The 26,859-nt window shown below is 44.5% G+C and overlaps 1 protein-coding gene across 2 annotated transcripts in view; it reads left to right on the top strand.

Moving 5' to 3' along the window:
• The window catches only part of RASGRP2 (RAS guanyl releasing protein 2), a 195,631-nt gene that overhangs the window by 73,858 nt on the left and 94,914 nt on the right, over positions 1-26,859 (top strand). For both annotated transcript variants that reach the window (XM_075326074.1, XM_075326073.1), the window contains 2 exons: positions 11,855-11,990; positions 26,498-26,602. In XM_075326074.1, the coding sequence (XP_075182189.1) occupies positions 11,855-11,990; positions 26,498-26,602 (241 nt within the window). The remainder of the gene's footprint in view (positions 1-11,854; positions 11,991-26,497; positions 26,603-26,859) is intronic.

Below are 26,859 nucleotides of genomic sequence, written 5' to 3'. Positions count from 1 at the left end.
TGAAGTTGGTCCGGGTGTGTGCCCCGGACTGTGACAGAAAGGTCAGCAGACGGCGGTGATAGTCTGCAGGGGGACTGCTTGGAGGTTGCTGGAAGGACCGTGGACGGGTGGTGACCCGGCGGTACCGGAGCAGTATACGAAGAACAGTCAGCACCAGGGCAGGGGCCTTTCGGATCCCAGCAAGGCTGGGAGTTGCCATAATTTGCCAAATCCGTCAGTGAAGGGGACCTCTGTCTCCTAACAACCAAGTCCCGATTGAAGGCAACAGTTCGTTAAGGGGAGACACCGCCACCGCCAAGGCACCAGTTTCCCAGGGCCAGCGCCTGCAGGCAAGAGAGAGGCTCCTCCGGCTCATGTCCAGGTCGGGGAGCGGGTAACCGGTGGGAATCCATCGCTACCAAAAAGACTTTACATAGGTGCAGGGAAGAGACTGTTACCGCTAACTGCAGGGAACATCAGCACCGTAACCGTCCGAGGGACCCGTCCAACCAGCTGTTTGTTTACCGAGAACTGTGTCGTGTTTACTGGCTGAGTGAGTACCTCCGTGCCGTGCGGCACAACGCTGCCCCTGCGCCCCTGCACCTCCACAGGCCCCATACCCGCCTGTCCACCATACCAACCCCATCACTGGGCCCCGGGACCACCAAAACCCCTACCCACGGAGGGGCAAACTAACAACTGGCTGCTCCATACCATCACTCCCGGGTTCCCCAGAAAGAGCAGCGGTGGTGTCCACTTAATCACCACAGCCGTGGGTGGCGTCACGGACAATAAACTATCCAAAAACCCAATCCCCTTTCACTCACGGGCGAGGAGCGCCGCTCGAGTCCCCGGGATCCGGCCCATCGCTCGAGCCACCGAGCAGCAGCAGGCCGCAGCAACTGCAGCGGCAGCCGGACCCGAGCAGTGGGAGAGCGCGGCGTCCCCTCCTCCGCCCGCGACATATACATGAACCCCACATAGCCCTCCTATATACAGTATGAGCCCCACATAGTCCCTATATACTTTATGAGCCCCACATAGCCTCCTATATACTTTATAAGCCCTCACATAGCCTCCTATATACTTTATGAGCCCCACATAGCCTCCTATATACTTTATAAGCCCTCACATAGCCTCCTATATACTTTATGAGCCTCACATAGCCTCCTATATACAGTATGAGCCCCACATAGCCTCCTATATACTTTATGAGCCCACACATATCCTGTTATATACATGAGCCCCACATAGCCTACTATATACAGTATGATCCCCACATAGCCTCCTATATACTTTATAAGCCCCACATAGCCTCCTATATACTTTATAAGCCCCACATAGCCTCCTATATACTTTATGAGCCCCCCATAGCCTCCTATATACTTTATGAGCACCACATAGCCTCCTATATACTTTATGAGCCCCACATAGCCTCCTATATACTTTATGAGCCCCACATAGCCTCCTATATACTTTATGAGCCCTCACATATCCTGTTATATATATGAGCCTCACATAGCCCCTATATATAGTATAAGCCTCACATAGTCCCTATATACATTATGAGCCTCACATAGCCTCCTATATACTTTATGAGCCCTCACATATCCTGTTATATACATGAGCCCCACATAGCCTGCCTATATACTTTATGAGCCCCCCATATCCTCCTATATACTTTATGAGCCTCACATAGTGTCATATATACTTTATGAGCCCCTCATATCCTCCTATATACTTTATGAGCCCCTCATATCCTCCTATATACTTTATGAGCCCCTCATATCCTCCTATATACTTTATGAGCCCCTCATAGCCTCCTATATACTTTATGAGCCCCACATAGCCTCCTATATACTTTATGAGCCCCACATAGCCTCCTATATACTTTATGAGCCCCTCATATCCTCCTATATACTTTATGAGCCCCTCATATCCTCCTATATACTTTATGAGCCCCTCATATCCTCCTATATACTTTATGAGCCCCTCATAGCCTCCTATATACTTTATGAGCCCCACATAGCCTCCTATATACTTTATGAGCCCCACATAGCCTCCTATATACTTTATGAGCCCCTCATATCCTCCTATATACTTTATGAGCCCCTCATATCCTCCTATATACTTTATGAGCCCCTCATATCCTCCTATATACTTTATGAGCCCCTCATATCCTCCTATATACTTTATGAGCCCCTCATAGCCTCCTATATACTTTATGAGCCCCACATAGCCTCCTATATACTTTATGAGCCCCACATAGCCTCCTATATACTTTATGAGCCCCACATAGCCTCCTATATACTTTATGAGCCCCACATAGCCTCCTATATACTTTATGAGCCCCTCATATCCTCCTATATACTTTATGAGCCCCTCATATCCTCCTATATACTTTATGAGCCCCTCATATCCTCCTATATACTTTATGAGCCCCACATAGCCTCCTATATACTTTGAGCCCTCACATAGCCCCTTTCACGGCTACATATAGGGACTACTGGCGTTCTGGGATCCACCTCATGTCACAGATGAACGCCGTCGATGGAGGGAATAAGGTCACACACACCAGCAGCTCCAAGTATAACAAAATTCCCCATTTAATAGGAGGAAGACCTGCATTTTATATATTGCCAATTTTGGGCGTAACAAAGAGATAATATACAAAATCTAAGCATCTTATTGGTTGCATTAGCATTTTACTACTGATTGGTTGTATTTCAATCTTCTACATGATTGGATATTAATTTCAGCTAGGTAGTGTGGGCATCCAGCCCCCGTGTACGAGGGCACATCTCTTATCTGTGTCTAAATAAAAAATAATGAGCAAAAGATAATTAGCATTGCATTCCTTCTCATGGGAAAATGTAGATAGAAAAAAAAAACCCCTATCTCGAAGGTCAGTAGAAAATGCGTCGTCTTAAAAATTTGAACACAGACCCATTGTGCTCAAATTATCAATAGAAAAGCTAATTATCCATTTCAAAACACCATGCAGGAGAGAGAATGGATGCCGGGGTCATATGCCGACATGGACACCACCGTTACATCCCGTATATATGGCATGAGCCCATACAGATATGGAAAAAAATGCCACCTACTCACTACATTCCCGTTCCCATTGCGCGCTGCTGCACTGACCCGTCGCACAGCAAACACGATGATGTGATGTCATCACGGCTGCTGTCTCAATGATTGGTGGAAGAAGGAGCCAGTGGCCCTTTCTCCACCAATGTATCGCCTGCTATCCAGATCCTGAGGATATAGATAGCAGTGACATTGGGCAGTGGGCAGCAGCGGCAGACAGTGCTTCAGCCCTTCAACTATCACGGTCCGCAGGCCGGACTGGAACAGCCAGCTGGCCAGATGTGACCCGTGGGCCACCCTTTGCCCAGTCGTTATCTACGAGTAGGGTATCTTTAAAGCATGTGTGATATATGGAAAAGGAATCCTTTATATTATTGTGTGATGATTATACATTATCATTTTACTAATATATTTTTTACTTATTTATATATTGTGTATAGGTGAAATAATAAATATATATATATATTTATAAAAAAATTTGTTTTACTTTATTATTTTCTACTTATTTATATATTGTGTATGCAGTAGGTGAAGTTATATATATATGTTATATAATATTGTATATATGTGCATATATATATATATATATATATATATATATATATATATATATATATGTGTGTATATATATATACTGGTATATATAATGTGTATCTAAAATTTATTTTATTTTATCTTTTATTTATTTATATATTGTGTATAGGTGAAATAATTATATATATATATATATATATATATAATGTATATATGTATGTATGTATATATATATATATATGTGTGTGTATATATATATATATGTGTGTATATGTATATATATATATATATATATATATATATATAATATTATTTTTTTTTATTATTATTTATTTTATTATTTTTTTACTTTATATGATGTGTATGGGTGAAATAATATATGTATTTTTAAATATTTATTTAATTATTTTTTACTTATTTATATATTGTGTATAGGTGAAATAATATATATATATTTTTAAACATTTACTTTATTATTTTTTACTTATTTATCTATTGTGCATACAGTAGGTGAAATAATATACGGTATATAAAAATATACAGTACAGACCAAAAGTTTGGACATACCTTCTCATTCAAAGAGTTTTCTTTATTTTCATGACTCTAAAAATTGTAGATTCACATTGAAGGCATCAAAACTATATGAATTAAAACATGTGGAATGAAATACTTAAAAAAGTGTGAAACTGAAAATATGTCTTATATTCTAGGTTCTTCAAAGTAGCCACCTTTTGCTTTCATTACTGCTTTGGACACTCTTGGCATTCTCTTAATGAGCTTCAAGAAGTAGTCACCGGAAATGGTTTTCCAACAGTCTTGAAGGAGTTCCCAGAGATGCTTAGCACTTGTTGGCCCTTTTGCCTTCACTCTGCGGTCCACCTCACCCCAAACCATCTCGATTGGGTTCAGGTCTGGTGACTGTGGAGGCCAGGTCATCTGGCGTAGCACCCCATCACTCTCCTTCTTAGTCAAATAGCCATTACTCAGCCTGGAGGTGTGTTTGGGGTCATTGTCCTGTTGAAAAATAAATGATGGTCCAACTAAACGGAAACCGGATGGAATAGCACGCCGCTGCAAGATGCTGTGGTAGCCATGCTGGTTCTGTATGCCTTCCATTTTGAATAAATCCTCAACAATGTCACCAGCAAAGCCCCCCACACCATCACACCTCCTCCTCCATGCTTCACGGTGGGAACCAGCCATGTAGAGTCCATCCGTTCACCTTTTCTACAAAGACACGGTGGTTGGATCCAAAGATCTCAAATTTGGACTCATCAGACCAAAGTACAGATTTCTACTGGTCTAGTGTCCATTCCTTGTGTTCTTTAGCCCAAACAAGTCTCTTCTGCTTGTTGCCTGTCCTTAGCAGTGGTTTCCTAGCAGCTATTTTACCATGAAGGCCTGCTGCACAAAGTCTCCTCTTAATAGTTTTTCCAGAGATGAGAAGGTGTGTCCAAACTTTTGGCCTGTACTGTGTATATATATGTATATATATATATATATATATATATATATATATATATATATATATATATATATATATATATATATTATTTATATATATAATATTTATTTTATTATTGTTTACTTATTTATATATTTTTTACAATATTTATTTCTTTTTTATTTATTTATATATTGTGTATAGGTGAAATAATAATATATATTTTTTTAAAATGTTTATTTGATTATTTTTTACCTATTTATATATTGTGTATAGCTGAAATACGGTATATAAAATATATTTTTTTCTTTTATTATTTTTTACTTATTGATTTTTATTTAACTAATTTTTCTTATTTATATATTGTGTATAGGTGAAACAATATATATTTTTTAAAATATCTATTTTATTTTATTATTTCTTTACCTATTTATTTATTGTGTATAAGTGAAATAATATATAATATATATTTTATTTTATTATTTTTTACTTATTGATATATTTTTTAAAATATTTATTTTATTTAATTATTTTTTTCTTATTTATATATTGTGTATAGGTGAAATAATATATATTTTTTAAATATTTATTTTATTTTATTATTTCTTTACCTATTTATATATTGTGTGTAGGTAAAATAATATATATATATATATTTTTTTTAAATATGTATTTGATTTGATTTTTTTTTACCTATTTATATATTGTTTTATATCCAAATATTTTATGTTAAATGTGTTTGAAAAAATATATATATTTATATATATATATTTTTATAACATTTTTGCAAGGGTTTCCAAAGATCATCTAGGGCAGAAATCTGCACTATTGCATCTTTAAAGGATGTGGAATATGGTGGAAAGACGTCTTTGTCCATAAGCGTCTTCTTTTATCCTCTCTCGTATCACTAGTTATTATCGTTCTATTTTCCGGAGCTGACAACTGAGATGACAACGTAGTATTTACCCCGGCTCCTGCCTGTCAGTGTAGTCGCATAGAGGAAATCATTACCACGGACCCGCGATGCTATTAGCGTTCAGTAAGGCACTTTACCCACCGGTATGATTGTCAATGGTCCTGTTAACTGAAAAAAACAACACTTGGAAGTTTTCGATTGGTTTGCGGCGGTATCATTCACCGATCTGTATCTCCAGTCTTACGGATTGAATCATATATCAATGTCATGATACTTTGCAATATCTGGAATATATTGTGACCTTCCAATGGCTCCGCTTACATGTCAGCGCTTTGCTGTTTTGGAGAGGATGGGGGGGATCCAGAAAAAGTTAGCGACTTTGAAGAGTAATTTCCCTACGTAGGTCTATTGAGCCAACTTGTTCTTTATAGTCGGAATTGTCTCGTAGATTTCGCTCTTGAATTAAAATCTGGTTATTTTCGGTTACTGGCGGAAAATAGGAACTAATTTAAAATAGCTGTTAATTTCCGTAAATCATTGCATCTTTTCGCGATATTGTTAGAAACACGATAAACAAACTCATTCATCACTATTAGTGCGGATGCCTAAAATACAGCGGCAGGTTCTGAGCGGAGAATCCTGAGTACTGTGTTATAAAAAATGTAAAAAAAGCCACAGGGAATTAATATAAGATATGGGGCGAAAAAGTAGACAAAGCAATGGTAATCACAGATCCATGAAGGAGAAGGAGAGAAACGTGACTCCGGAAGGTTTGACTGATGGCCTTACCATAACGGACAGACTGACAAACCCTCATGCAGCGCCGGCGTCCAGGGCTGGGTCCTGTTCTCCCCTGCGGCTGCACGGCCTTCCACGTGCTGTCCTGCTTTCCTCCCCTTCCGGGCCCTGTACATGCCACAGAAGGTTCCCGGGAGTGCACCTAAGACACGCATGCCCACACCGGCCCTCCTCTTATGGCTGAGAGACACTATGTATTTAAGGCATCCTCCCATTAGGGGAGGTGCCTGCATTACACCTTAGTTAGTCAGTTACCAGTCTGTCTAGCTAGCTATCAGGTCCTAAGCTCCTGTCCCATTTGCCCTGTGTCCATCACCTGTACCTGAGTCTGCCTTCCCATACCTATCTGCCCCTACCATACTTGTCCATACCCACCTGCCTATCTGCCTCGGTCATCCCACCTGTACCTGCCTGCATCTGTGTCCATACCTGAGTCCATCTCCTGTCCTGGGGGTCAGCTGCCACAGCCCCGGTCACTGCCCTGGGAGTGCTACCTGGCGTCCACCTCGTGGTGGGAGCTTAGTTAATCCCCTCCCCCTCAGGGTATAGAGTGGGTCCACTAATGCTGCTCGCTGTCCTTACATCGGCAGTGAGCATTACACACCAGTTTCTGAACTCTTACCTAAATCAATAACCACACAGAAAAAGGAGGAAGATTGAAGGTTTCACTTCACCTTTGCTCGATTGCAACACCAGCTCCACCACACCACCCCGAGCCTCACCACATCGGCTAGAGGGCAACTGGCTGAATGTTGCCCACACCACTGTCCCACTGAGACCTTAGCCCAGCGGGGATCCATTTCCAAATCCAACCATTAGGGGGAATGAAAGTTCCACTTCACCTTTGCTCGACTGCAACTTCAGCTCCACCACACCGCCCTGAGCCTCACCACACCGGCTAGAGGGCAACTGTCTGAATGTTGCCCACATCAATATCCTGCTGCTACCTTAGCCCAACGGGGACCCATTTCCGAATCCAACATGATCTTGCACCACCTGGAGGTCACCCATTCCTGCGCTGGGTTCCTCCCCTTACTCTTTTGAGCAATCCACCACCTTCAAAGACCCCACCTCTTTTCCGTTTACTGCTGCGACAATGATCAAACCCGTCTACTCATGCCAGCTCTTAAAGGACTTGACATTAGGGTGCGTAGGCAGGATGATTCTGGTCTTTCACCAGGTACCGAATGACCAACCCCCTCAAGACCCTACCCCATAATGACCCTTCTCTTGGCCAATCTCAGAGACCCAAAACCCAACTGCTCCTAAAACCTCACCCCAATTTTCCATCACAAGGTGCGCTTTACAAATTAACCGGTTGCTATCCCAACAGGCCACCATCCCTCCAAGCATCCCCTTTGGAGCTAGCAGACCGGCCTGGTGCTTTAGGCTTAGTTCACACTGGCTTCCATTTTTTTCGGAGAATTTATGACAAAACCATTATAATTTCTTATCTTTTGGTTTCGTTGACTCATAAGAATCATTCTATTTTTTTCTCCATGGGCTTATGATGTGTCTGTTATAGTATGTTTTGCTATTGTGAGAACTAAAGCGTAGGAGCAAAGGTTTATTGCTGTTCTTCATCAATGTCAGGACTGTCCATGATGAAGTAGTAGTATCTGAGCAGGCGAAGGATAAACCTGTGATCATTAGTGCAATAGTACATCCGATCAGGGTTGTACTGGCCCACAGGAGAGATGGAGAATTCTCTGGAGGGCCCCTTTGCAATAGTACTTAGAAGCATAGGTAACATTTGTGAATGTAATATTTGCATGTAGGTGATCACTGGGCCCCAAGTGTCAATGTTACTGGTGGGCCCCCGCTGCCCCAGTCTGACACCATATCCCATGCTTTATTTACAGCAGATTAGGAACATTCTCCACACATACAGTACAGGCCAAAAGTTTGGACACACCCTCTCATCTCTAGAGCAACTGTTAAGAGGAGACTTTGTGCAGCAGGCCTTCATGGTAAAATAGCTGCTAGGAAACCACTGCTAAGGACAGGCAACAAGCAGAAGAGACTTGTTTGGGCTAAAGAACACAAGGAATGGACATTAGACCAGTGGAAATCTGTGCTTTGGTCTGATGAGTCCAAATTTGAGATCTTCGGATCCAACCACCGTGTCTTTGTAGAAAAGATGAACGGATGGACTCTACATGGCTGGTTTCCACCGTGAAGCATGGAGGAGGAGGTGTGATGGTGTGGGGGTGCTTTGCTGGTGACACTGTTGGGGATTTATTCAAAATTGAAGGCATGCTAAACCAGCATGGCTACCACAGCATCTTGCAGCGGCGTGCTATTCCATCCGGTTTGCGTTTAGTTGGACCATCATTTATTTTTGAACAAGACAATGACCCCAAACACACCTCCAGGCTGTGTAAGGGATATTTGACTAAGAAGGAGAGTGATGGGGTGCTACGCCAGATGACCTGGCCTCCACAGTCACCAGACCTGAACCCAATCGAGATGGTTTGGGGTGAGCTGGACCGCAGAGTGAAGGCAAAAGGGCCAACAAGTGCTAAGCATCTCTGGGAACTCCTTCAAGACTGTTGGAAAACCATTTCCGGTGACTACCTCTTGAAGCTCATCAAGAGAATGTCAAGAGTGTGCAAAGCAGTAATCAAAGCAAAAGGTGGCTGCTTTGAAGAACCTAGAATATAAGACATATTTTCAGTTTCACACTTTTTAAGTATTTCATTCCACATGTTTTAATTCATAGTTTTGATGCCTTCAATGTGAATCTACAATTTTTAGAGTCATGAAAATAAAGAAAACTCTTTGAATGAGAAGGTGTGTCCAAACTTTTGGTCTGTACTGTATATTGCATCCATACATACAGATGTTCACATACACATTACAAGTCATTTTTATTAGTCCCCTAATCTGCGCTAAAATATCCCATATCCTCAGGAGGACCTATCCCATAGACACTTGTTTTCTCCTTCAGTCAGGACACATGTATGTTTTATAACATCTAGGCGCATGCATTAGGATATTATTTGTATGTAATAAAGGGGAAAATTACGATATTTTTTTTTGCATTTTGTTTTTCACTATTTTTCCTAAATAGAATGCATGTTGTCTGGTCCTCAGAATTCAGTTTTAAAAAATACAGTAAAAAAACAGTAAAGAATCCAAACAAGTGTCATTGAATTACATGAAATTCTGTTAAAGTGATTGTGTTATTGGAAAATGTATAAAAAAACTGAAATCTTAAAATTTTACATTGGTCAATTGATAAAGTAGAGTCATTCTATTCTGATCAAAAGGCTTTTCTGCAGCCTCATTATCAACACACAAAGGATTACAGCAGATAACACAAGAACCATCATTCACCATAGTTTATATCACAGCTCACCTCCTCCACCTCCTGCACAGTGATTGCTAATACCTCTATTTACAGCAGATAACCCAGAATCCACCATTCACAATATGTAATGTCACAGCTCACCTCCTCCGCCTTCTGTACAGTGACTGTTAACACCTCTATATACAGTAGATTCACAATAAGTGATATCACAGCTCACCTCCTGCACCTTCTGTACAATGTCTGATAGTATTTCTATATACAGTAGATAACACAGGGTACACCATTCACAAAAGGTGATGTCACAGCTCACCATCTCCCTGTCCTGTACACTGATAACAATAGTATATCCAGTAGTTAACACAAGATCCACCATTTACAACAGGAGTTGTCACAGCCCACTACTTTCCCCTCTTGTACAATGATAGATAACATCTCTGTATACAGTAGATAACACAGGAGTCACACTTCACAGTAGGTGATGTCACAGCTCACATTCTCCCTCACCTGTACAATGACTGATAACACCTCTATATACAGTAGATAACACAGGATTCACCATTTACAAATTATAATGTCAAAGCCCACCTCCTCCCCTTCTGTACAATGACTTTCAACACCTCTATATACAGTAGGTAACACATGATCTACCATTCACAACAGTTAATGCACAGCTCACCTCTTCCTTCTCCTGTACAATGACTGATAACACCTCTATATACAGTAGATAACACAAGACCCACCATTTACAACAGGTGATGTCACAGCTCATCTCCCCCTCTTGTACAATGATAGATAACATCTCTGTATAGAGCAGATAACAGGATCCACCATTCACAATAGATGTCACAGCTCATCTCCTTTACAATGATTAGTAATACCTCTATATTCATTAGAAACACAGAATCCATCATTCATAATAGATTATGTCACAGCTCACCTCCTCCCCCTCTTGTACAATGACAAAAATGTCTATATACAGCAGCTAACACAGAATGTACCATTCACAATAGGTAATGTCACAGCTCACTTCTTCCTCCTCCTGCACATTGACAGATAACACATTTATATGCAGTAGATAACACAGGATCCAATATTCACAATAGATGATATCACAGCTCACCTCCTCCTTCTGTACAATGACAAATAACACCTCTATATACAGTAGATAACACAGGACCCACAATTCACAATAGATGATATCACAGCTCACCTTCTCCTCCTTTTGCACAATGACAAATAACACCTCTATATACAGTAGGTAACAGGATGTACCATTCTCAATTGGTGATGTCACAGCTCACCTCCGCCTCCTCCTGTACAATGACTGATAACACCTCTATATACAGTAGATAACACAGGACCCACCATTCACAATACATTTTTGTAAAGCAGGAGCCGCTCTCTGATTTTTGGTGTCCGAGATCCGGACAGAATGAATATGCTGACAGATTCCCTTTAATCATATGAAATACTGCTGATGTTCCGAGACACCCCTTGGGATACAATGTGGGGGCTTTCATGTGCCGCAGGAAACAAGCTCCGAAAACAGGAAGGTGCATCAGAGAAATCACAACCGACAGAGGAAGAGGTTACCCAAAATCTGGGAGGGGCGGTTACGGAATGTTTACACATCACTTCACCTTTTTTTGACAAAGAAGTAATCCGGAATCTGACACATGAAATACTCGCGACTCGTCACTTTCTGAACTAAACATATTTAAGGGGTCTCATGTAAAAATCAAGAGTAACTTCAACTGTTTTTTTACTTTTTTGACAGTCCTTCATAAAATCAGCCGGGAAGTCCTCATTCTGCACCTATACTGCCGTCAATGAAAAGGCAGAAATGGAGAACTTGGATCTGGAGAAAGGCCATACCATCGACGAAATGATACAAATATGCATCCAAAACTTTGGTAAGTGCAAGATGTAATTTCCTACATAGAAAAAAAATATAACATTTTCTCTCCCTGTAATATAGGCTGGATGTGATCTCTGTGTGTCTCTCCTAGTAATATAGGCTGGATGTGATGTCTGTGTGTCTATCCCAGTAATATAGGCTGGATGTGAGGTCTGTGTGTCTCTCCCAGTAATATAGGCTGGATGTGAGCTCTGTGTGTCTCTCCCAGTAATATAGGCTGGATGTGAGATCTGTGTGTCTCTCCCAGTAATATAGGCTGGATGTGATCTCTGTGTGTCTCTCCTAGTAACACAGGCTGGATGTGATCTCTGTGTGTCTCTCCTAGTAATATAGGCTGGATGTGATGTCTGTGTGTCTCTCCCAGTAATATAGGCTGGATGTGAGGTCTGTGTGTCTCTCCCAGTAATATAGGTTGGATGTGAGATCTGTGTGTCTCTCCCATAGGCTGGATGTGAGGTCTGTGTGTCTCTCCCAGTAATATAGGCTGGATGTGAGGTCTGTGTGTTTCTCCCAGTAATATAGGCTGGATGTGATGTCTGTGTGTCTCTCCCAGTAATATAGGCTGGATGTGAGGTCTGTGTGTCTCTCCCAGTAATATAGGCTGGATGTGATGTGAGGTCTGTGTGTCTCTCCCACTAATATAGGCTGAATGTGAGGTCTGTGTGTCTCTCCCACTAATATAGGCTGGATGTGAGCTCTGTGTGTCTATCCCAGTAATATATGCTGGATGTGAGCTCTGTGTGTCTCTCCCAGTAATATAGGCTACATGTGAGCTCTGTGTGTCTCTCCCAGTAATATAGGCTGGATGTGAGCTATGTGTGTCTCTCCCAGTAATACAGGCTGGATGTGAGCTCTGTGTGTCTCTCCCAGTAATATAGGCTGGATGTGAGCTCTGTGTGTCTCTCCCAGTAATATAGGCTGGATGGGAGCTCTGTGTGTCTCTCCCAGTAATATAGGCTGGATGTGAGGTTTGTGTGTCTCTCCCAGTAAAATAGGCTGAATGTGAGGTCTGTGTGTTTCTCCCAGTAATATAGGCTGTATATGAGGTCTGTGTGTTTCTCCCAGTAATATAGGCTGTATATGAGGTCTGTGTGTCTCTACCAGTAATATAGGCTGTATATGAGGTCTGTGTGTCTCTCCCAGTAATATAGGCTGGATGTGAGGTCTGTGTTTCTCTCCCAGTAATGTAGTCTGGATGTGAGATCTGTGTGTCTCCCAGTAATATAGGCTGGATGTGAGCTCTGTGTGTTTCTTCCAGTAATATAGGCTGGATGTGAGCTCTGTGTGTCTCTCCAGTAATATAGGCTGGATGTGAGATCTGTGTGTTTCTTCCAGTAATATAGGCTGGTTGTGAGCTCTGTGTGTCTCTCCCAGTAATATAGGCTGGATGTGAGCTCTGTGTGTCTCTCTCAGTAATATAGGCTACATGTGAGGTCTGTGTGTCTCTCCCAGTAATATAGGCTGGATGTGAGCTCTGTGTGTCTCTCCCAGTAATATAGGCTGGATCTGAGCTCTGTGTGTCTCCCAGTAATATAGGCTGGATGTGAGCTCTGTGTGTCTCTCCCAGTAATATAGGCTGGATGTGAGCTCTGTGTGTCTCTCCCAGTAATACAGGCTGGATGTGAGCTCTGTGTGTCTCTCCCAGTAATATAGGCTGGATGTGAGCTATGTGTGTCTCTCCCAGTAATATAGGCTGGATGGGAGATCTGTGTGTCTCTTCCAGTAATATAGGCTGGATGTGAGGTTTGTGTGTCTCTCCCAGTAAAATAGGCTGAATGTGAGGTCTGTGTGTTTCTCCCAGTAATATAGGCTGTATATGAGGTCTGTGTGTTTCTCCCAGTAATATAGGCTGTATATGAGGTCTGTGTGTCTCTACCAGTAATATAGGCTGTATATGAGGTCTGTGTGTCTCTCCCAGTAATATAGGCTGGATGTGAGGTCTGTGTTTCTCTCCCAGTAATGTAGTCTGGATGTGAGATCTGTGTGTCTCCCAGTAATATAGGCTGGATGTGAGCTCTGTGTGTTTCTTCCAGTAATATAAGCTGGATGTGAGCTCTGTGTGTCTCTCCAGTAATATAGGCTGGATGTGAGCTCTGTGTGTTTCTTCCAGTAATATAGGCTGGTTGTGAGCTCTGTGTGTCTCTCTCAGTAATATAGGCTGGATGTGAGCTCTGTGTGTCTTTCCCAGTAATATAGGCTACATGTGAGGTCTGTGTGTCTCTCCCAGTAATATAGGCTGGATGTGAGCTCTGTGTGTCTCTCCCAGTAATATAGGCTGGATCTGAGCTCTGTGTGTCTCCCAGTAATATAGGCTGGATGTGAGGTCTGTGTGTTTCTTCCAGCAATATAGGCTGGATGTGAGCTCTGTGTGTCTCTCCCAGTAATATAGGCTGGATGTGAGATCTGTGTGTCTCCCAGTAATATAGGCTGGATGTGAGATCTGTGTGTCTCCCAGTAATATAGGCTGGATGTGAGGTCTGTGTGTTTCTTGCAGTAATATAGGCTGGATGTGAGCTCTGTGGGTCTCTCCCAGTAATATTCCCTTGATATGAGATCTGTGTGTCTCTCCCAGTAATATAGGCTGGATGTGAGATCTGTGTGTCTCCCAGTAATATAGGCTGGATGTGAGGTCTGTGTGTTTCTTGCAGTAATATAGGCTGGATATGAGATCTGTGTGTCTCTCCCAGTAATATAGGCTGGATGTGAGATCTGTGTGTCTCCCAGTAATATAGGCTGGATGTAAGGTCTGTGTGTTTCTTCCAGTAATATAGGCTGGATGTGAGGTCTGTGTGTTTCTTCCAGTAATATAGGCTGGATGTAAGGGCTTTGTGTATCCAGGGTGCTGCTGTTTTAATTAGCTATTACGGTATGTATCCATACTAAGGATGAGCTTAAATTCCGTACAGTCATGTCCAAAAGTATTGGCACCCTTGAAATTGTTCCAGAAAAGGAGTTATTTCTTGCAGAAAATATTGCACTTACACATATTTTGTTATAGACATGTTTATTTTCTTTTTGTGTATTGGAACAACACAAAAAAAAACAGAGCCAAAAAAAGACAAATTGGACATAATTTCAATCCTTTGGTAATCTTCAGATTTCATGATACCTTGTACACAGTCAGGGCCCTCAGTGCCAGAGGAAGAATAATAACCTCAAAACATCTCTGACCTCCAGCATATCTGACTGTAGGTCCTATGTTCTTTTCTTTGTAGGCCTCATTCCGTTTTCAGTAAACAGTAGAATGATGTGCTTTACCAGAAAGCTCTATATTGGTCTCATCTGTCCACAAGATGCTTTCCCAGAAGGATTTTGTTTACTCATGTACATTTTGGCAAACTGCAGTCTTGCTTTTTAATGCCTTTGTGTCAGCAGTGGTGTCCTCCTGGGTCTCCTCCATAGCTTTTCATTCACATGTGGATGGATATTTTGCACTTACACTGATGTCCCTGAACCTGCAGGACAGCTTGAATTTCCCTGGAACTTGATTGGAGCTTATCCATGTGACGCCCTGGCCTATCAGGTTGTCACAGGATATTGTGCAATCTGCCTTTCTGCACAGTATCCACCTCCTCCTTGGTTACGGGTCCCTGGCCTTTGGTGTTGCTAAGATCAAGCTAATCAAAATCCTAGAAACACTCTGCACCACACCCACCAGACACACCAATGAATAGCCTGAAGGGAATAGGGCCGCCCACTTGGGGGGTTGGTTAGGGGGAGGGTCAGGAGTGTCAGGAGACAGTGAGTGTTGTGTTGAAGGAGGAAGTGAGAGGAGGTCAGGAGCTGGGCTCCTTATTACTAGGTGGCAGACGTTGGTCTTGGCCTGGTAGGAGCTGGAACGCCGGTCGTAGGGGATCGTGACAAGGGGCACGGAACTGGCGAGGAGGGCAGCCGGCGGCCTTGTGCCATCTCCGGGCAGGGGCCAGGGCACGATGGGGTACGTGGACCCTAGGCCGAGATGTAGCTTCAAGCGTCCTGGTAATTCACCCGAGGAGGACGGAGCCTTCAAGATTCGTTGTCCACCCACTCCAAAATCGGGGTACTAGCGCAACGAGGGGGATAGGACTTTCCCAATCTGCAGTCCAGAAAATCCCAAGCATGAACCCTGAAAGCAAGCTTACCCAGTTAGCCATATGGGTGAGCGGGACCCGACTAGTTTTACACTACAGGGACCAATCAGAAAGTTGCCAAGGAAAAGGTCATAGGCTAACAAGCAACACCAAAGGGCACGGGATCCAGGCGTGCTCCCTCCCTGCTGCAGCGGTGCTCAGAACTTTGGTTTACATGTTGTCGGTGTCGTCGTTATTGGACTGAGTACGCAGTGACCCTTACCTCATGACGGTATCCCTTCGCCAGCCTCACCGAGCCCCGGGGCATCCCCCCTACTCACGGAGGGGTTAAACACCTGACTGCCATCCCATCGCCACCGGGTGCTCCCAACGGCACCGGTGGTATTCCACCTTACCACACACCGAGGGTGGCGTCAGGAACTTTAAAAGTACAGTCCCCGTAAATACCCTACTTTTTGTTTTGAGTGGCCGCACGACCCCCGGGTCTGGAGACCCCTCGAGCCACCGCGGATCCGGATCCGAGCAGTTCCGGCTGCTGACACGGGGGCGGTATATCCATATCCCAGACTATCCTACGTTGCAACCTTTCATCAATTTTTCTTTGTCGTCTACGTCCAGGGAGATTAGCTACAGTGCCAAGGATTGTAAACTTTTTGATTATGTTGCGCATTGTGGACAAAGATCTCTGGAGATGGACTTGTATCCTTGAGATTGTTCGTATTTTTCAACAATTTTAGTTCTCAAGTCCTCAGACAGTTCTCTTCTCCTCTTTCTGTTCTCCATCCTTAAGGGGGCTTTACACGGTGTGATATCGGTAATGATATATCGTCGGGGTCACGTCGTTAGTGACGCACATCCGGCGCCGTTACCGACATCGCAGCGTGTGACACCATTGAGCGACGATCAACGAGCACAAAAACGTGAAAAATCGTTGCTCGTTGACACGTCGCTCATTTCTTTAATATCGCTGCTGCGACAGGTACAATGTTGTTTGTTGTTGCTGCAGCACCATACATTGCTATGTGTGACACCGCAGGAGCGACAGACATCTCCTTACCTGCGTCCCACCGCCAATGAGGAAGGAAGGAGGTGGGCGGGAGGTTACGTCCCGCTCATCTCCGCCCCTCCGCTTCTATTGGATGGCTGCCGTGTGACGTCGCTGTGACGCCGCACGACCCGCCCCCTTACAAAGGAGGCGGATCACCAGTCAGAGCAACTTCGCAGGGCAGGTAAGTCCGTGTGACGGGGGTTAGCGATGTTGTGCACCACGGGCAACGATTTGCCCGTGTCGCACAACCGATGGGGGCGGGTACGCTCGCTAGCGATATCGGTACCGATATCGCAGCGTGTAAAGTACCCTTTAGTGTGGCACACACAGATACACAATGCAAAGATTGAGTGAACTTCTCCCCTTTTTACCTGGTTTCAGGTGTGATTTCCATATTGCCCACACCTGTTACTTGCCACACGTGAGTTTGAATAAACATCCCATGCTGGAAACAAAGTTGTTTACCCCTACTTTTGGTAAGGTGCAAACAATTTTGGGATTTTGTGTGAAATGATGTTCAATTTACCTTTGTTTCACATTGTTCCAGTACACAAAAAGTATATAAACATGTGTATAACAAAACATGTTGTCATTGCAATAATTTTAAGGGAGAAATGCTTCATTTTCTGGAACGATTTCAAGGGTGCCAGCACTTTCGTCCATGAATGTTGAAGATGGCGATATCCTTTTAAAGTATTGGTGTGGATCCTGAAGTTGATGTCTCCACCAAATGCATAAATGAGCTATTTCTGGCCTCTTTTCAGCACGGGGCTGGCTCGGCATGCCTCCTCATCTCTCTATTAAAATAAATTGGATTTTGGGATTCCTGTGAGAGTTATCAGGAATTCGGAGTCTGCATTAAATAATACTTTGGTGTGAGGCACAGAGTAATAAAATTTCCCTAAAATAGAAGCAACATTTTTTGCAAAAATAAGCCCTGATATATATATATATGCTAGCTGTTGTGCCTGGGCATTGCCCGGGATAATAACTGTCTCTGTCTCTCTCCCAGTCCCTGTCTCTATCTGTCTGTCTCTGTGTTTCTGTACATGTCTGTCTGTTAGTCTCTGTGTGTTTGTTTCTGTGTGTCTGTTTCTGTCTGTCTCTGTGTCTGTCTCTGTTTAACTCTGTCTGTCTCTTTCCTCGTCTGTCTCTCTCCCCGTCTATCTCTCTCCCCGTCTATCTCTCTCCCCGTCTGTCTCTCTCCCCGTCTGTCTCTCTCCCCGTGTGTCTCTCTCCCCGTCTGTCTCTCTCCCCGTCTGTCTCTTTCCCCGTCTGTCTCTCTCCCCGTCTGTCTCTCTCCCCGTCTGTCTCTCTCCCCGTCTGTCTCTTTCCTCGTCTGTCTCTTTCCCTGTCTGTCTTTTTTTCCTTGTCTGTCTCTTTCCTTGTCTGTCTCTTTCCCCGTTTGTCTCTTTCCCTGTCTGTCTCTTTCCTCCTCTGCCTCTTTTCTTTTCTGTCTCTTTCCCTGCTTTTGTCTCTTTCCCTGTTTCTGTCTCTTTCCCTGTCTGTCTATGTCTGTCTGTCTGTTTCTATCTGTCTCTTTGACTGTCTGTCTCTCTCTGTCTCTTTCCCTGTCTGCCTCTTACTCTGTCTGTGCCTATGTCTGTCTGTCTCTTTCTGTCTCTCTCTATCTGTTTCTCCACTGACATCTTATTACCTCACACATAAGTTTCTTATACTAACAATTTATTTTGTTCCTATAGCAACCACTCACAGCTGCTATTAATAACCTGTAGCTCGCAGCTCCATTGACTTTAATGAAGGCAGATTTTTTGGAGAGTAACTGTAAAGCGCAGGGTCACATGTGCTAAATTTTGTGATTGTAAATGCGACGGTGTGAATTCCTTTAGCAGACATACACACACACGCACACACACACATACACATAAACACACATACATACATACACTCAGCTTTATATATATATATATATATATATATATATATATATATATATACTAGTGTTAACCATGCTTTAAACTGCAGCTTTGTAGAAAAGTAATATCCTTTTTTGCTACTTCTGTACAGTCACCGTACCACTTAGATTTTTAGGACAGTGTCATGATGGGATCCATCAGAAGGGAAGTAGAGAAGAATGAGTTTATATGATATCTTTAGTCCCTTCATTAATTTTATTTACTGGAACTCTCTATAGCCCGCAGTGAAATTGTTCTGCTCAGTTGGAGAAGCTTTTTTCTTCTAAACTGTCGTTCTGCTGCAGCCGAGTACTACAGACCGCGGTGGACATATTTTGCTAGTGATGTAATTGCTTAGCCGATGTAAAAAAAAAATAAAAAAAAATGCTATTATGTGACCGTACGGGGAAGCATATGTGCTAACTTTGCTCAGTGCCAACATTTTGTGACATAAACACACAATAAATTAGAGATTATTTAGCAGAAAGGCTTTTCTAAACCCTTTACAAATATGCATAATTGTCCTAAAATATTACATATGCTCCATAGAATAATTTCCAGTGATGTGTCAATTACTGGGCTGCTAGCTGTAGTTTTGATAAAATCACAGTTTTATCAGGAGGAGATTATCACTAGAGGACAAAAAAACCTGGTGTCACGCATTCAAACCCCATCTTCACCACTGATTGGCCGCCTTCTGTACACACTGTGTAGAAATCTGCCAATCAGAGGTGTGGACGGGGTAATACAGAGCTCAGCAGTTAGAGAACTGGTAGAGAAAACTGTGATTTTATCAAAACTGCAGCAAGCAGTCCCAGTGAATGATATATCCCATATGCTCCATGGAATCAGTTCCAGTGATGTGTCAGTTACTGGGCTGCTGGCTGTAGTTTTGATAAAATCATAGTTATATCAGCAGATTATCACTGGAGGACCAGTAATCCTGGTGTCATGTCATCCAACCCCATCTCCACCACTGGTTAGCGCCTTCTGTGCACATTGTGCAGAAATCTGCCAATCAGAGGTGTGGGCGGGGTTATACAAAGCTTAGCAGTCAGTGAACTGGTAGAGAAAACTGTGATTTTATCAGAACTGCAGCAAGCAGCCTAGTAAGTGATATATTCCATATGCTCCATGGATATCCGTTCCAGTGATGTGTCAGGTACTGGGCTGCTGGCTGTAGTTTTGATAAAATCATAGTTTTATCAGTAGGAAAGTATTATTAGAGGTCACGTAAACCTGGTGTCATGCATTCCAACCCCATCTCCAACACTGATTGGCCTCTCTGCACAATGTGCAAAAATCTGCCAATCAGGGTTGTGGGCGGGGTTATACAGAGCTCAGCAGTCAGAGATCTGGTAGATTAAACTGTGATTTTATCAAAATTGCAGCAAGCAGTTCCATTCCATATTCTCTATGGAATCGCTTCCAGGGATGTGTCAGGTACTGGGCTGCTGGCTGTAGTTTTGATAAAATCATAGTTTTATCAGCAGGAAAGTATCCCTAGAGGGCAAGTAAAACTGGTGCCATGCATTCCAACCCCACCTCCACCACTGATTGGCTTCCTTCTGTGCACACTGTGCAGAAATCTGCCAATCATGGGTGTGGACAGGGTTATACAGAGCTTAGCAGTAGTGAAACTGATAGATACAACTTTTATCAAAACTGCAGCAAGCAACCCAGTAAGTGATATATCCCATATGCTCCATGGAATCAGTTCCAGTGATGTGTCAGTTACTGGGCTGCTGGCTGTAGTTTTGATAAAATTACAGTTTTAATCAGCAGGGGATTATCACTTGAAAACAAGAAAACCTGGTGTCACGTATTTAAACCCCATCTCCCCCACTGATTGGCCACCTTCTGTGCACACTGCGCAGAAATCTGCCAATCAGGGGTGTGGGCGGGGTTATACAGAGCTTAGCAGTCAGTGAACTGGTAGAGAAAACTGTGATTTGTTCAAAACTGCAGCAAGCAGCCCAGTAAGTGATATATCCAATATGGTCTATGGAATCAGTACAGTGATGTGTCAGTTACTGGGCTGCTGGCAGTAGTTATGATAAAATCACAGTTTTAATCAGCAGGAGATTATCACTGGAAAACAAGAAAACTCTGTGTCATGTCGTCCAACCCCACCTACACCACTGATTGGCTGCTTTCTGTGCACACTGTGCAGAAAACAGCCAATCAGGTGTGTGGGCGGGGTTATATAAAGCTCAGCAGTCAGTGAACTGGTAGATAAAACTGTGATTTTATTAAAACTGTAGCAAGCAGCCCATTAAGTGATATATCTCTGGAATCAGAGTCTCTTTCGCTACATGAGATGGTTTAGAAAAACCTGGCGACAGGTTCCCTTTAAAGATATAGGCTTAAACCCATTGTAATCAATTAGTATGTCCAAAAAAAAGAGAATTTGTCCGGTAGTTCCATAAAATCTCCAATTTATTATAAATTCATAAAATCCATATTAATGGTCAAGGGGGCAGACCCAGCTAACGCGTTTCAACCTGTTGTGGACTTAGTCGTAACTGAGTGCATTGGAAATCAATGGTGAACTCGAGCATTTTTCCTGAAAAATGCTCGAGTTTCCCATTGACTTCCATTATACTCAGTACACGAACGTCCCACTGCTCGTTACAAGTACCGAGCACCCGAGCATTGTAGTGCTCACTCATCACTAGTTACAAGTACCGAGCACCCGAGCATGGCAGTGCTCACTCATCACTAGTTACAAGTACCGAGCACCCGAGCATGGCAGTGCCCACTCATCACTAGTTACAAGTACCGAGCACCCGAGCATGGCAGTGCTCACTCATCACTAGTTACAAGTACCGAGCACCCGAGCATGGCAGTGCCCACTCATCACTAGTTACAAGTACCGAGCACCCGAGCATGGCAGTGCTCACTCATCACTAGTTACAAGTACCGAGCACCCGAGCATGGCAGTGCCCACTCATCACTAGTTACAAGTACCGAGCACCCGAGCATGGCAGTGCTCACTCATCACTAGTTACAAGTACTGAGCACCCGAGCATGGCAGTGCCCACTCATCACTAGTTACAAGTACTGTGCACCCGAGCATGGTAGTGCTCACTCATCACTAGTTACAAGTACCGAGCACCCGAGCATGGCAGTGCCCACTCATCACTAGTTACAAGTACCGAGCACCCGAGCATGGCAGTGCTCACTCATCACTAGTTACAAGTACCGAGCACCCGAGCATGGCAGTGCCCACTCATCACTAGTTACAAGTACCGAGCACCCGAGCATGGCAGTGCTCACTCATCACTAGTTACAAGTACTGAGCACCCGAGCATGGCAGTGCCCACTCATCACTAGTTACAAGTACTGTGCACCCGAGCATGGCAGTGCCCACTCATCACTAGTTACAAGTACCGAGCACCCGAGCATGGCAGTGCTCACTCATCACTAGTTACAAGTACTGAGCACCCGAGCATGGCAGTGCCCACTCATCACTAGTTACAAGTACCGAGCACCCGAGCATGGCAGTGCTCACTCATCACTAGTTACAAGTACTGAGCACCCGAGCATGGTAGTGCCCACTCATCACTAGTTACGAGTACCGAGCACCCGAGCATGGCAGTGCTCACTCATCACTAGTTACAAGTACTGTGCACCCGAGCATGGCAGTGCTCACTCATCACTAGTTACAAGTACCGAGCACCCGAGCATGGCAGTGCTCACTCATCACTAGTTACAAGTACTGTGCACCCGAGCATGGCAGTGCTCACTCATCACTAGTTACGAGTACTGAGCACCTGAGCATGGCAGTGCCCACTCATCACTAGTTACGAGTACTGATTACCCGAGCATGGTAGTGCCCACTCATCACTAGTTACAAGTACCGAGCACCCGAGCATGGTAGTGCTCGCTCATCACTAGTTACAAGTACCGAGCACCCGAGCATGGTAGTGCTCACTCATCACTAGTTACAAGTACCGAGCACCCGAGCATGGTAGTGCCCGCTCATCACTAGTTACAAGTACCGAGCACCCGAGCATGGTAGTGCTCACTCATCACTAGTTACAAGTACCGAGCACCCGAGCATGGCAGTGGCCGCTCATCACTAGTTACAAGTACCGAGCACCCGAGCATGGTAGTGCCCGCTCATCACTAGTTACAAGTACCGAGCACCCGAGCATGGCAGTGCTCACTCATCACTAGTTACAAGTACCGAGCACCCGAGCATGGCAGTGCTCACTCATCACTAGTTACGAGTACCGAGCACCCGAGCATGGTAGTGCCCACTCATCACTAGTTACAAGTACCGAGCACCCGAGCATGGTAGTGCTCACTCATCACTAGTTACAAGTACCGAGCACCCGAGCATGGCAGTGCCCGCTCATCACTAGTTACAAGTACTGAGCACCCGAGCATGGTAGTGCCCGCTCATCACTAGTTACAAGTACTGAGCACCCGAGCATGGTAGTGCCCGCTCATCACTAGTTACAAGTACTGAGCACCTGAGCATGGCAGTGCTCACTCATCACTAGTTACAAGTACCGAGCACCCGAGCATGGTAGTGCTCACTCATCACTAGTTACAAGTACCGAGCACCCGAGCATGGCAGTGCTCACTCATCACTAGTTACCAGTACTGAGCACCCGAGCATGGTAGTGCCCGCTCATCACTAGTTACGAGTACTGAGCACCTGAGCATGGTAGTGCTCACTTATCACTAGTTACCAGTACTGAGCACCCGAGCATGGTAGTGCCCGCTCATCACTAGTTACGAGTACTGAGCACCCGAGCATGGTAGTGCCCGCTCATCACTAGTTACGAGTACAGAGCACCCGAGCATGGTAGTGCCCGCTCATCACTAGTTACAAGTACTGAGCACCCGAGCATGGTAGTGCTCACTCATCACTAGATACGAGTACTGAGCACCCGAGCATGGTAGTGCTCACTCATCACTAGTTACGAGTACTGAGCACCCGAGCATGGTAGTGCCCGCTCATCACTAGTTACAAGTACTGAGCACCTGAGCATGGTAGTGCCCGCTCATCACTAGTTACGAGTACTGAGCACTCGAGCATGGTAGTGCTCGCTCATCACTAGTTACGAGTACAGAACACCGGAGCATGGTAGTGCTCACTTATCACTAGTTACGAGTACCGAGCACCCGAGCATGGTAGTGCACGCTCATCACTGGTTACGAGTACAGAACACCCGAGCATGGTAGTGTCCACTCATCACTAGTTACAAGTACTGAGCACCCGAGCATGGTAGTGCCCGCTGATCACTAGTTACGAGTACTGAGCACCCGAGCATGGTAGTGCCCGCTCATCACTAGTTACCAGTACTGAGCACCCGAGCATGGTAGTGCTCACTCATCACTAGTTACGAGTACTGAGCACCTGAGCATGGTAGTGCCCGCTCATCACTAGTTACGAGTACTGAGCACCTGAGCATGGTAGTGCCCGCTCATCACTAGTTACGAGTACTGAGCACCCGAGCATGGTAGTGCCCGCTCATCACTAGTTACCAGTACTGAGCACCTGAGCATGGTAGTGCTCGCTCATCACTAGTTAAGAGTACAGAGCACCCGAGCATGGTAGTGCCCGCTCATCACTAGTTCCGAGTACTGAGCACCCGAGCATGGTAGTGCTCACTAATCACTAGATACGAGTACAGAGCACCCGAGCATGGTAGTGCCCGCTCATCACTAGTTACGAGTACTGAGCACCCGAGCATGGTAGTGCCCGCTCATCACTAGTTACGAGTACTGATCACCTGAGCATGATAGTGCCCGCTCATCACTAGTTACGAGTACTGAGCACCCGAGCATGGTAGTGGCCGCTCATCACTAGTTACGAGTACTGAGCACCTGAGCATGGTAGTGCCCCCTCATCACTAGTTACGAGTACTGAGCACCCGAGCATGGTAGTGTCCGCTCATTACTAGTTACGAGTACCGAGCACCCGAGCATGGTAGTGCCCGCTCATTACTAGTTACGAGTACTGAGCACCCGAGCATGGTAGTGTCCGCTCATTACTAGTTACGAGTACTGAGCACCCGAGCATGGTAGTGTCCGCTCATTACTAGTTACGAGTACTGAGCACCCGAGCATGGTAGTGCCCGCTCATCACTAGTTACGAGTACTGAGCACCCGAGCATGGCAGTGCCCGCTCATCACTAGTTACGAGTACAGAGTACCCGAGCATGGTAGTGCCCGCTCATCACTAGTTACCAGTACAGAGTACCCGAGCATGGTAGTGCCCGCTCATTACTAGTTACGAGTACTGAGCACCCGAGCATGGCAGTGCCCGCTCATCACTAGTTACGAGTACAGAGCACCCGAGCATGGTAGTGCCCGCTCATCACTAGTTACGAGTACAGAGCACCCGAGCATGGTAGTGCTCGCTCATCACTAGTTACGAGTACTGAGCACCTGAGCATGGTAGTGCCCGCTCATCACTAGTTACGAGAACAGAGCACCCGAGCATGGTAGTGCCCGCTCATCACTAGTTACGAGTACAGAGCACCCGAGCATGGTAGTGCCCGCTCATTACTAGTTACGAGTACTGAGCACCCGAGCATGGCAGTGCCCGCTCATCACTAGTTACGAGTACAGAGCACCCGAGCATGGTAGTGCCCGCTCATTACTAGTTACGAGTACTGAGCACCCGAGCATGGTAGTGCCCGCTCATTACTAGTTACGAGTACTGAGCACCCGAGCATGGCAGTGCCCGCTCATCACTAGTTACGAGTACAGAGCACCCGAGCATGGTAGTGCCCGCTCATCACTAGTTACGAGTACTGAGCACCCGAGCATGGTAGTGCCCGCTCATCACTAGTTACGAGTACAGAGCACCCGAGCATGGTAGTGCCCGCTCATCACTAGTTACGAGTACTGAGCACCCGAGCATGGTAGTGCCCGCTCATCACTAGTTACGAGTACTGAGCACCTGAGCATGGTAGTGCTCGCTCATCACTAGTTACGAGTACTGAGCACCTGAGCATGGTAGTGCCCGCTCATCACTAGTTACGAGTACTGAGCACCCGAGCATGGTAGTGCCCGCTCATCACTAGTTACGAGTACTGAGCACCTGAGCATGGTAGTGCCCGCTCATCACTAGTTACGAGTACTGAGCACCCGAGCATGGTGGAAGAATCAAACTTCAGTGTACCAATCCATCTTCACCCTAAAATCTTCTGTTGGAGAACAATTTGTGAGGCCCCATTCACATGAGTTCGGCTGAAATCAGAATATCCGGTTAGTTCTTCTCTAACTTGTACTTTGATCCCACAGTTTACTTTAGTTTCTCCATTAACAAATAGGAGCTTATATGTTGCTATATTAATGCATTGCTATAAAGAAATGTTCCCAATGTTAGCACGTAGCGTCGCCCAAAGGTCAAGATGTCCCAAACCTCAGATTCTGAATGTTTCATAAGTATATTGAATGTTTTATTCCCCAAATAATCTTATTATTAATTGTTTTCTTTTAGACTCAGATGGGAATCCTAAGGATCGGGAGCTGGTTCAGATGTTTCTCATGATGCATCCTTGGTACATCCCATCCGGGGATCTGGCCAAGAAGCTCTTCGCTCTATATCCTTTTAAAACATTTGGTATTTTGTATTTTGATTTAACTTGTCCATTATTATATAAAACTGAGAACTTCTCTAGTTCTATCACTTTGATCATTTCCTTTCTATGTCGGCCAGATATTCTCCTCATTTCTTATATCTGGATTCATCCATTATTGGTGGCTGTGGAGCCATCACATATTAAAGGGATTGTTCGGACTTTAACATTGATGGTGTTGTCTAAGGGGTACTTTGCACGTTGCGACATCGCTACTGCGATA

This window comes from Anomaloglossus baeobatrachus, chromosome 10 (assembly GCF_048569485.1).
Source record: "Anomaloglossus baeobatrachus isolate aAnoBae1 chromosome 10, aAnoBae1.hap1, whole genome shotgun sequence".
Lineage (NCBI taxonomy): Eukaryota > Metazoa > Chordata > Amphibia > Anura > Aromobatidae > Anomaloglossus > Anomaloglossus baeobatrachus.
Note: the sequence above shows the minus strand (reverse complement) of the source record. Positions and strands in the feature narration are given on the sequence as shown.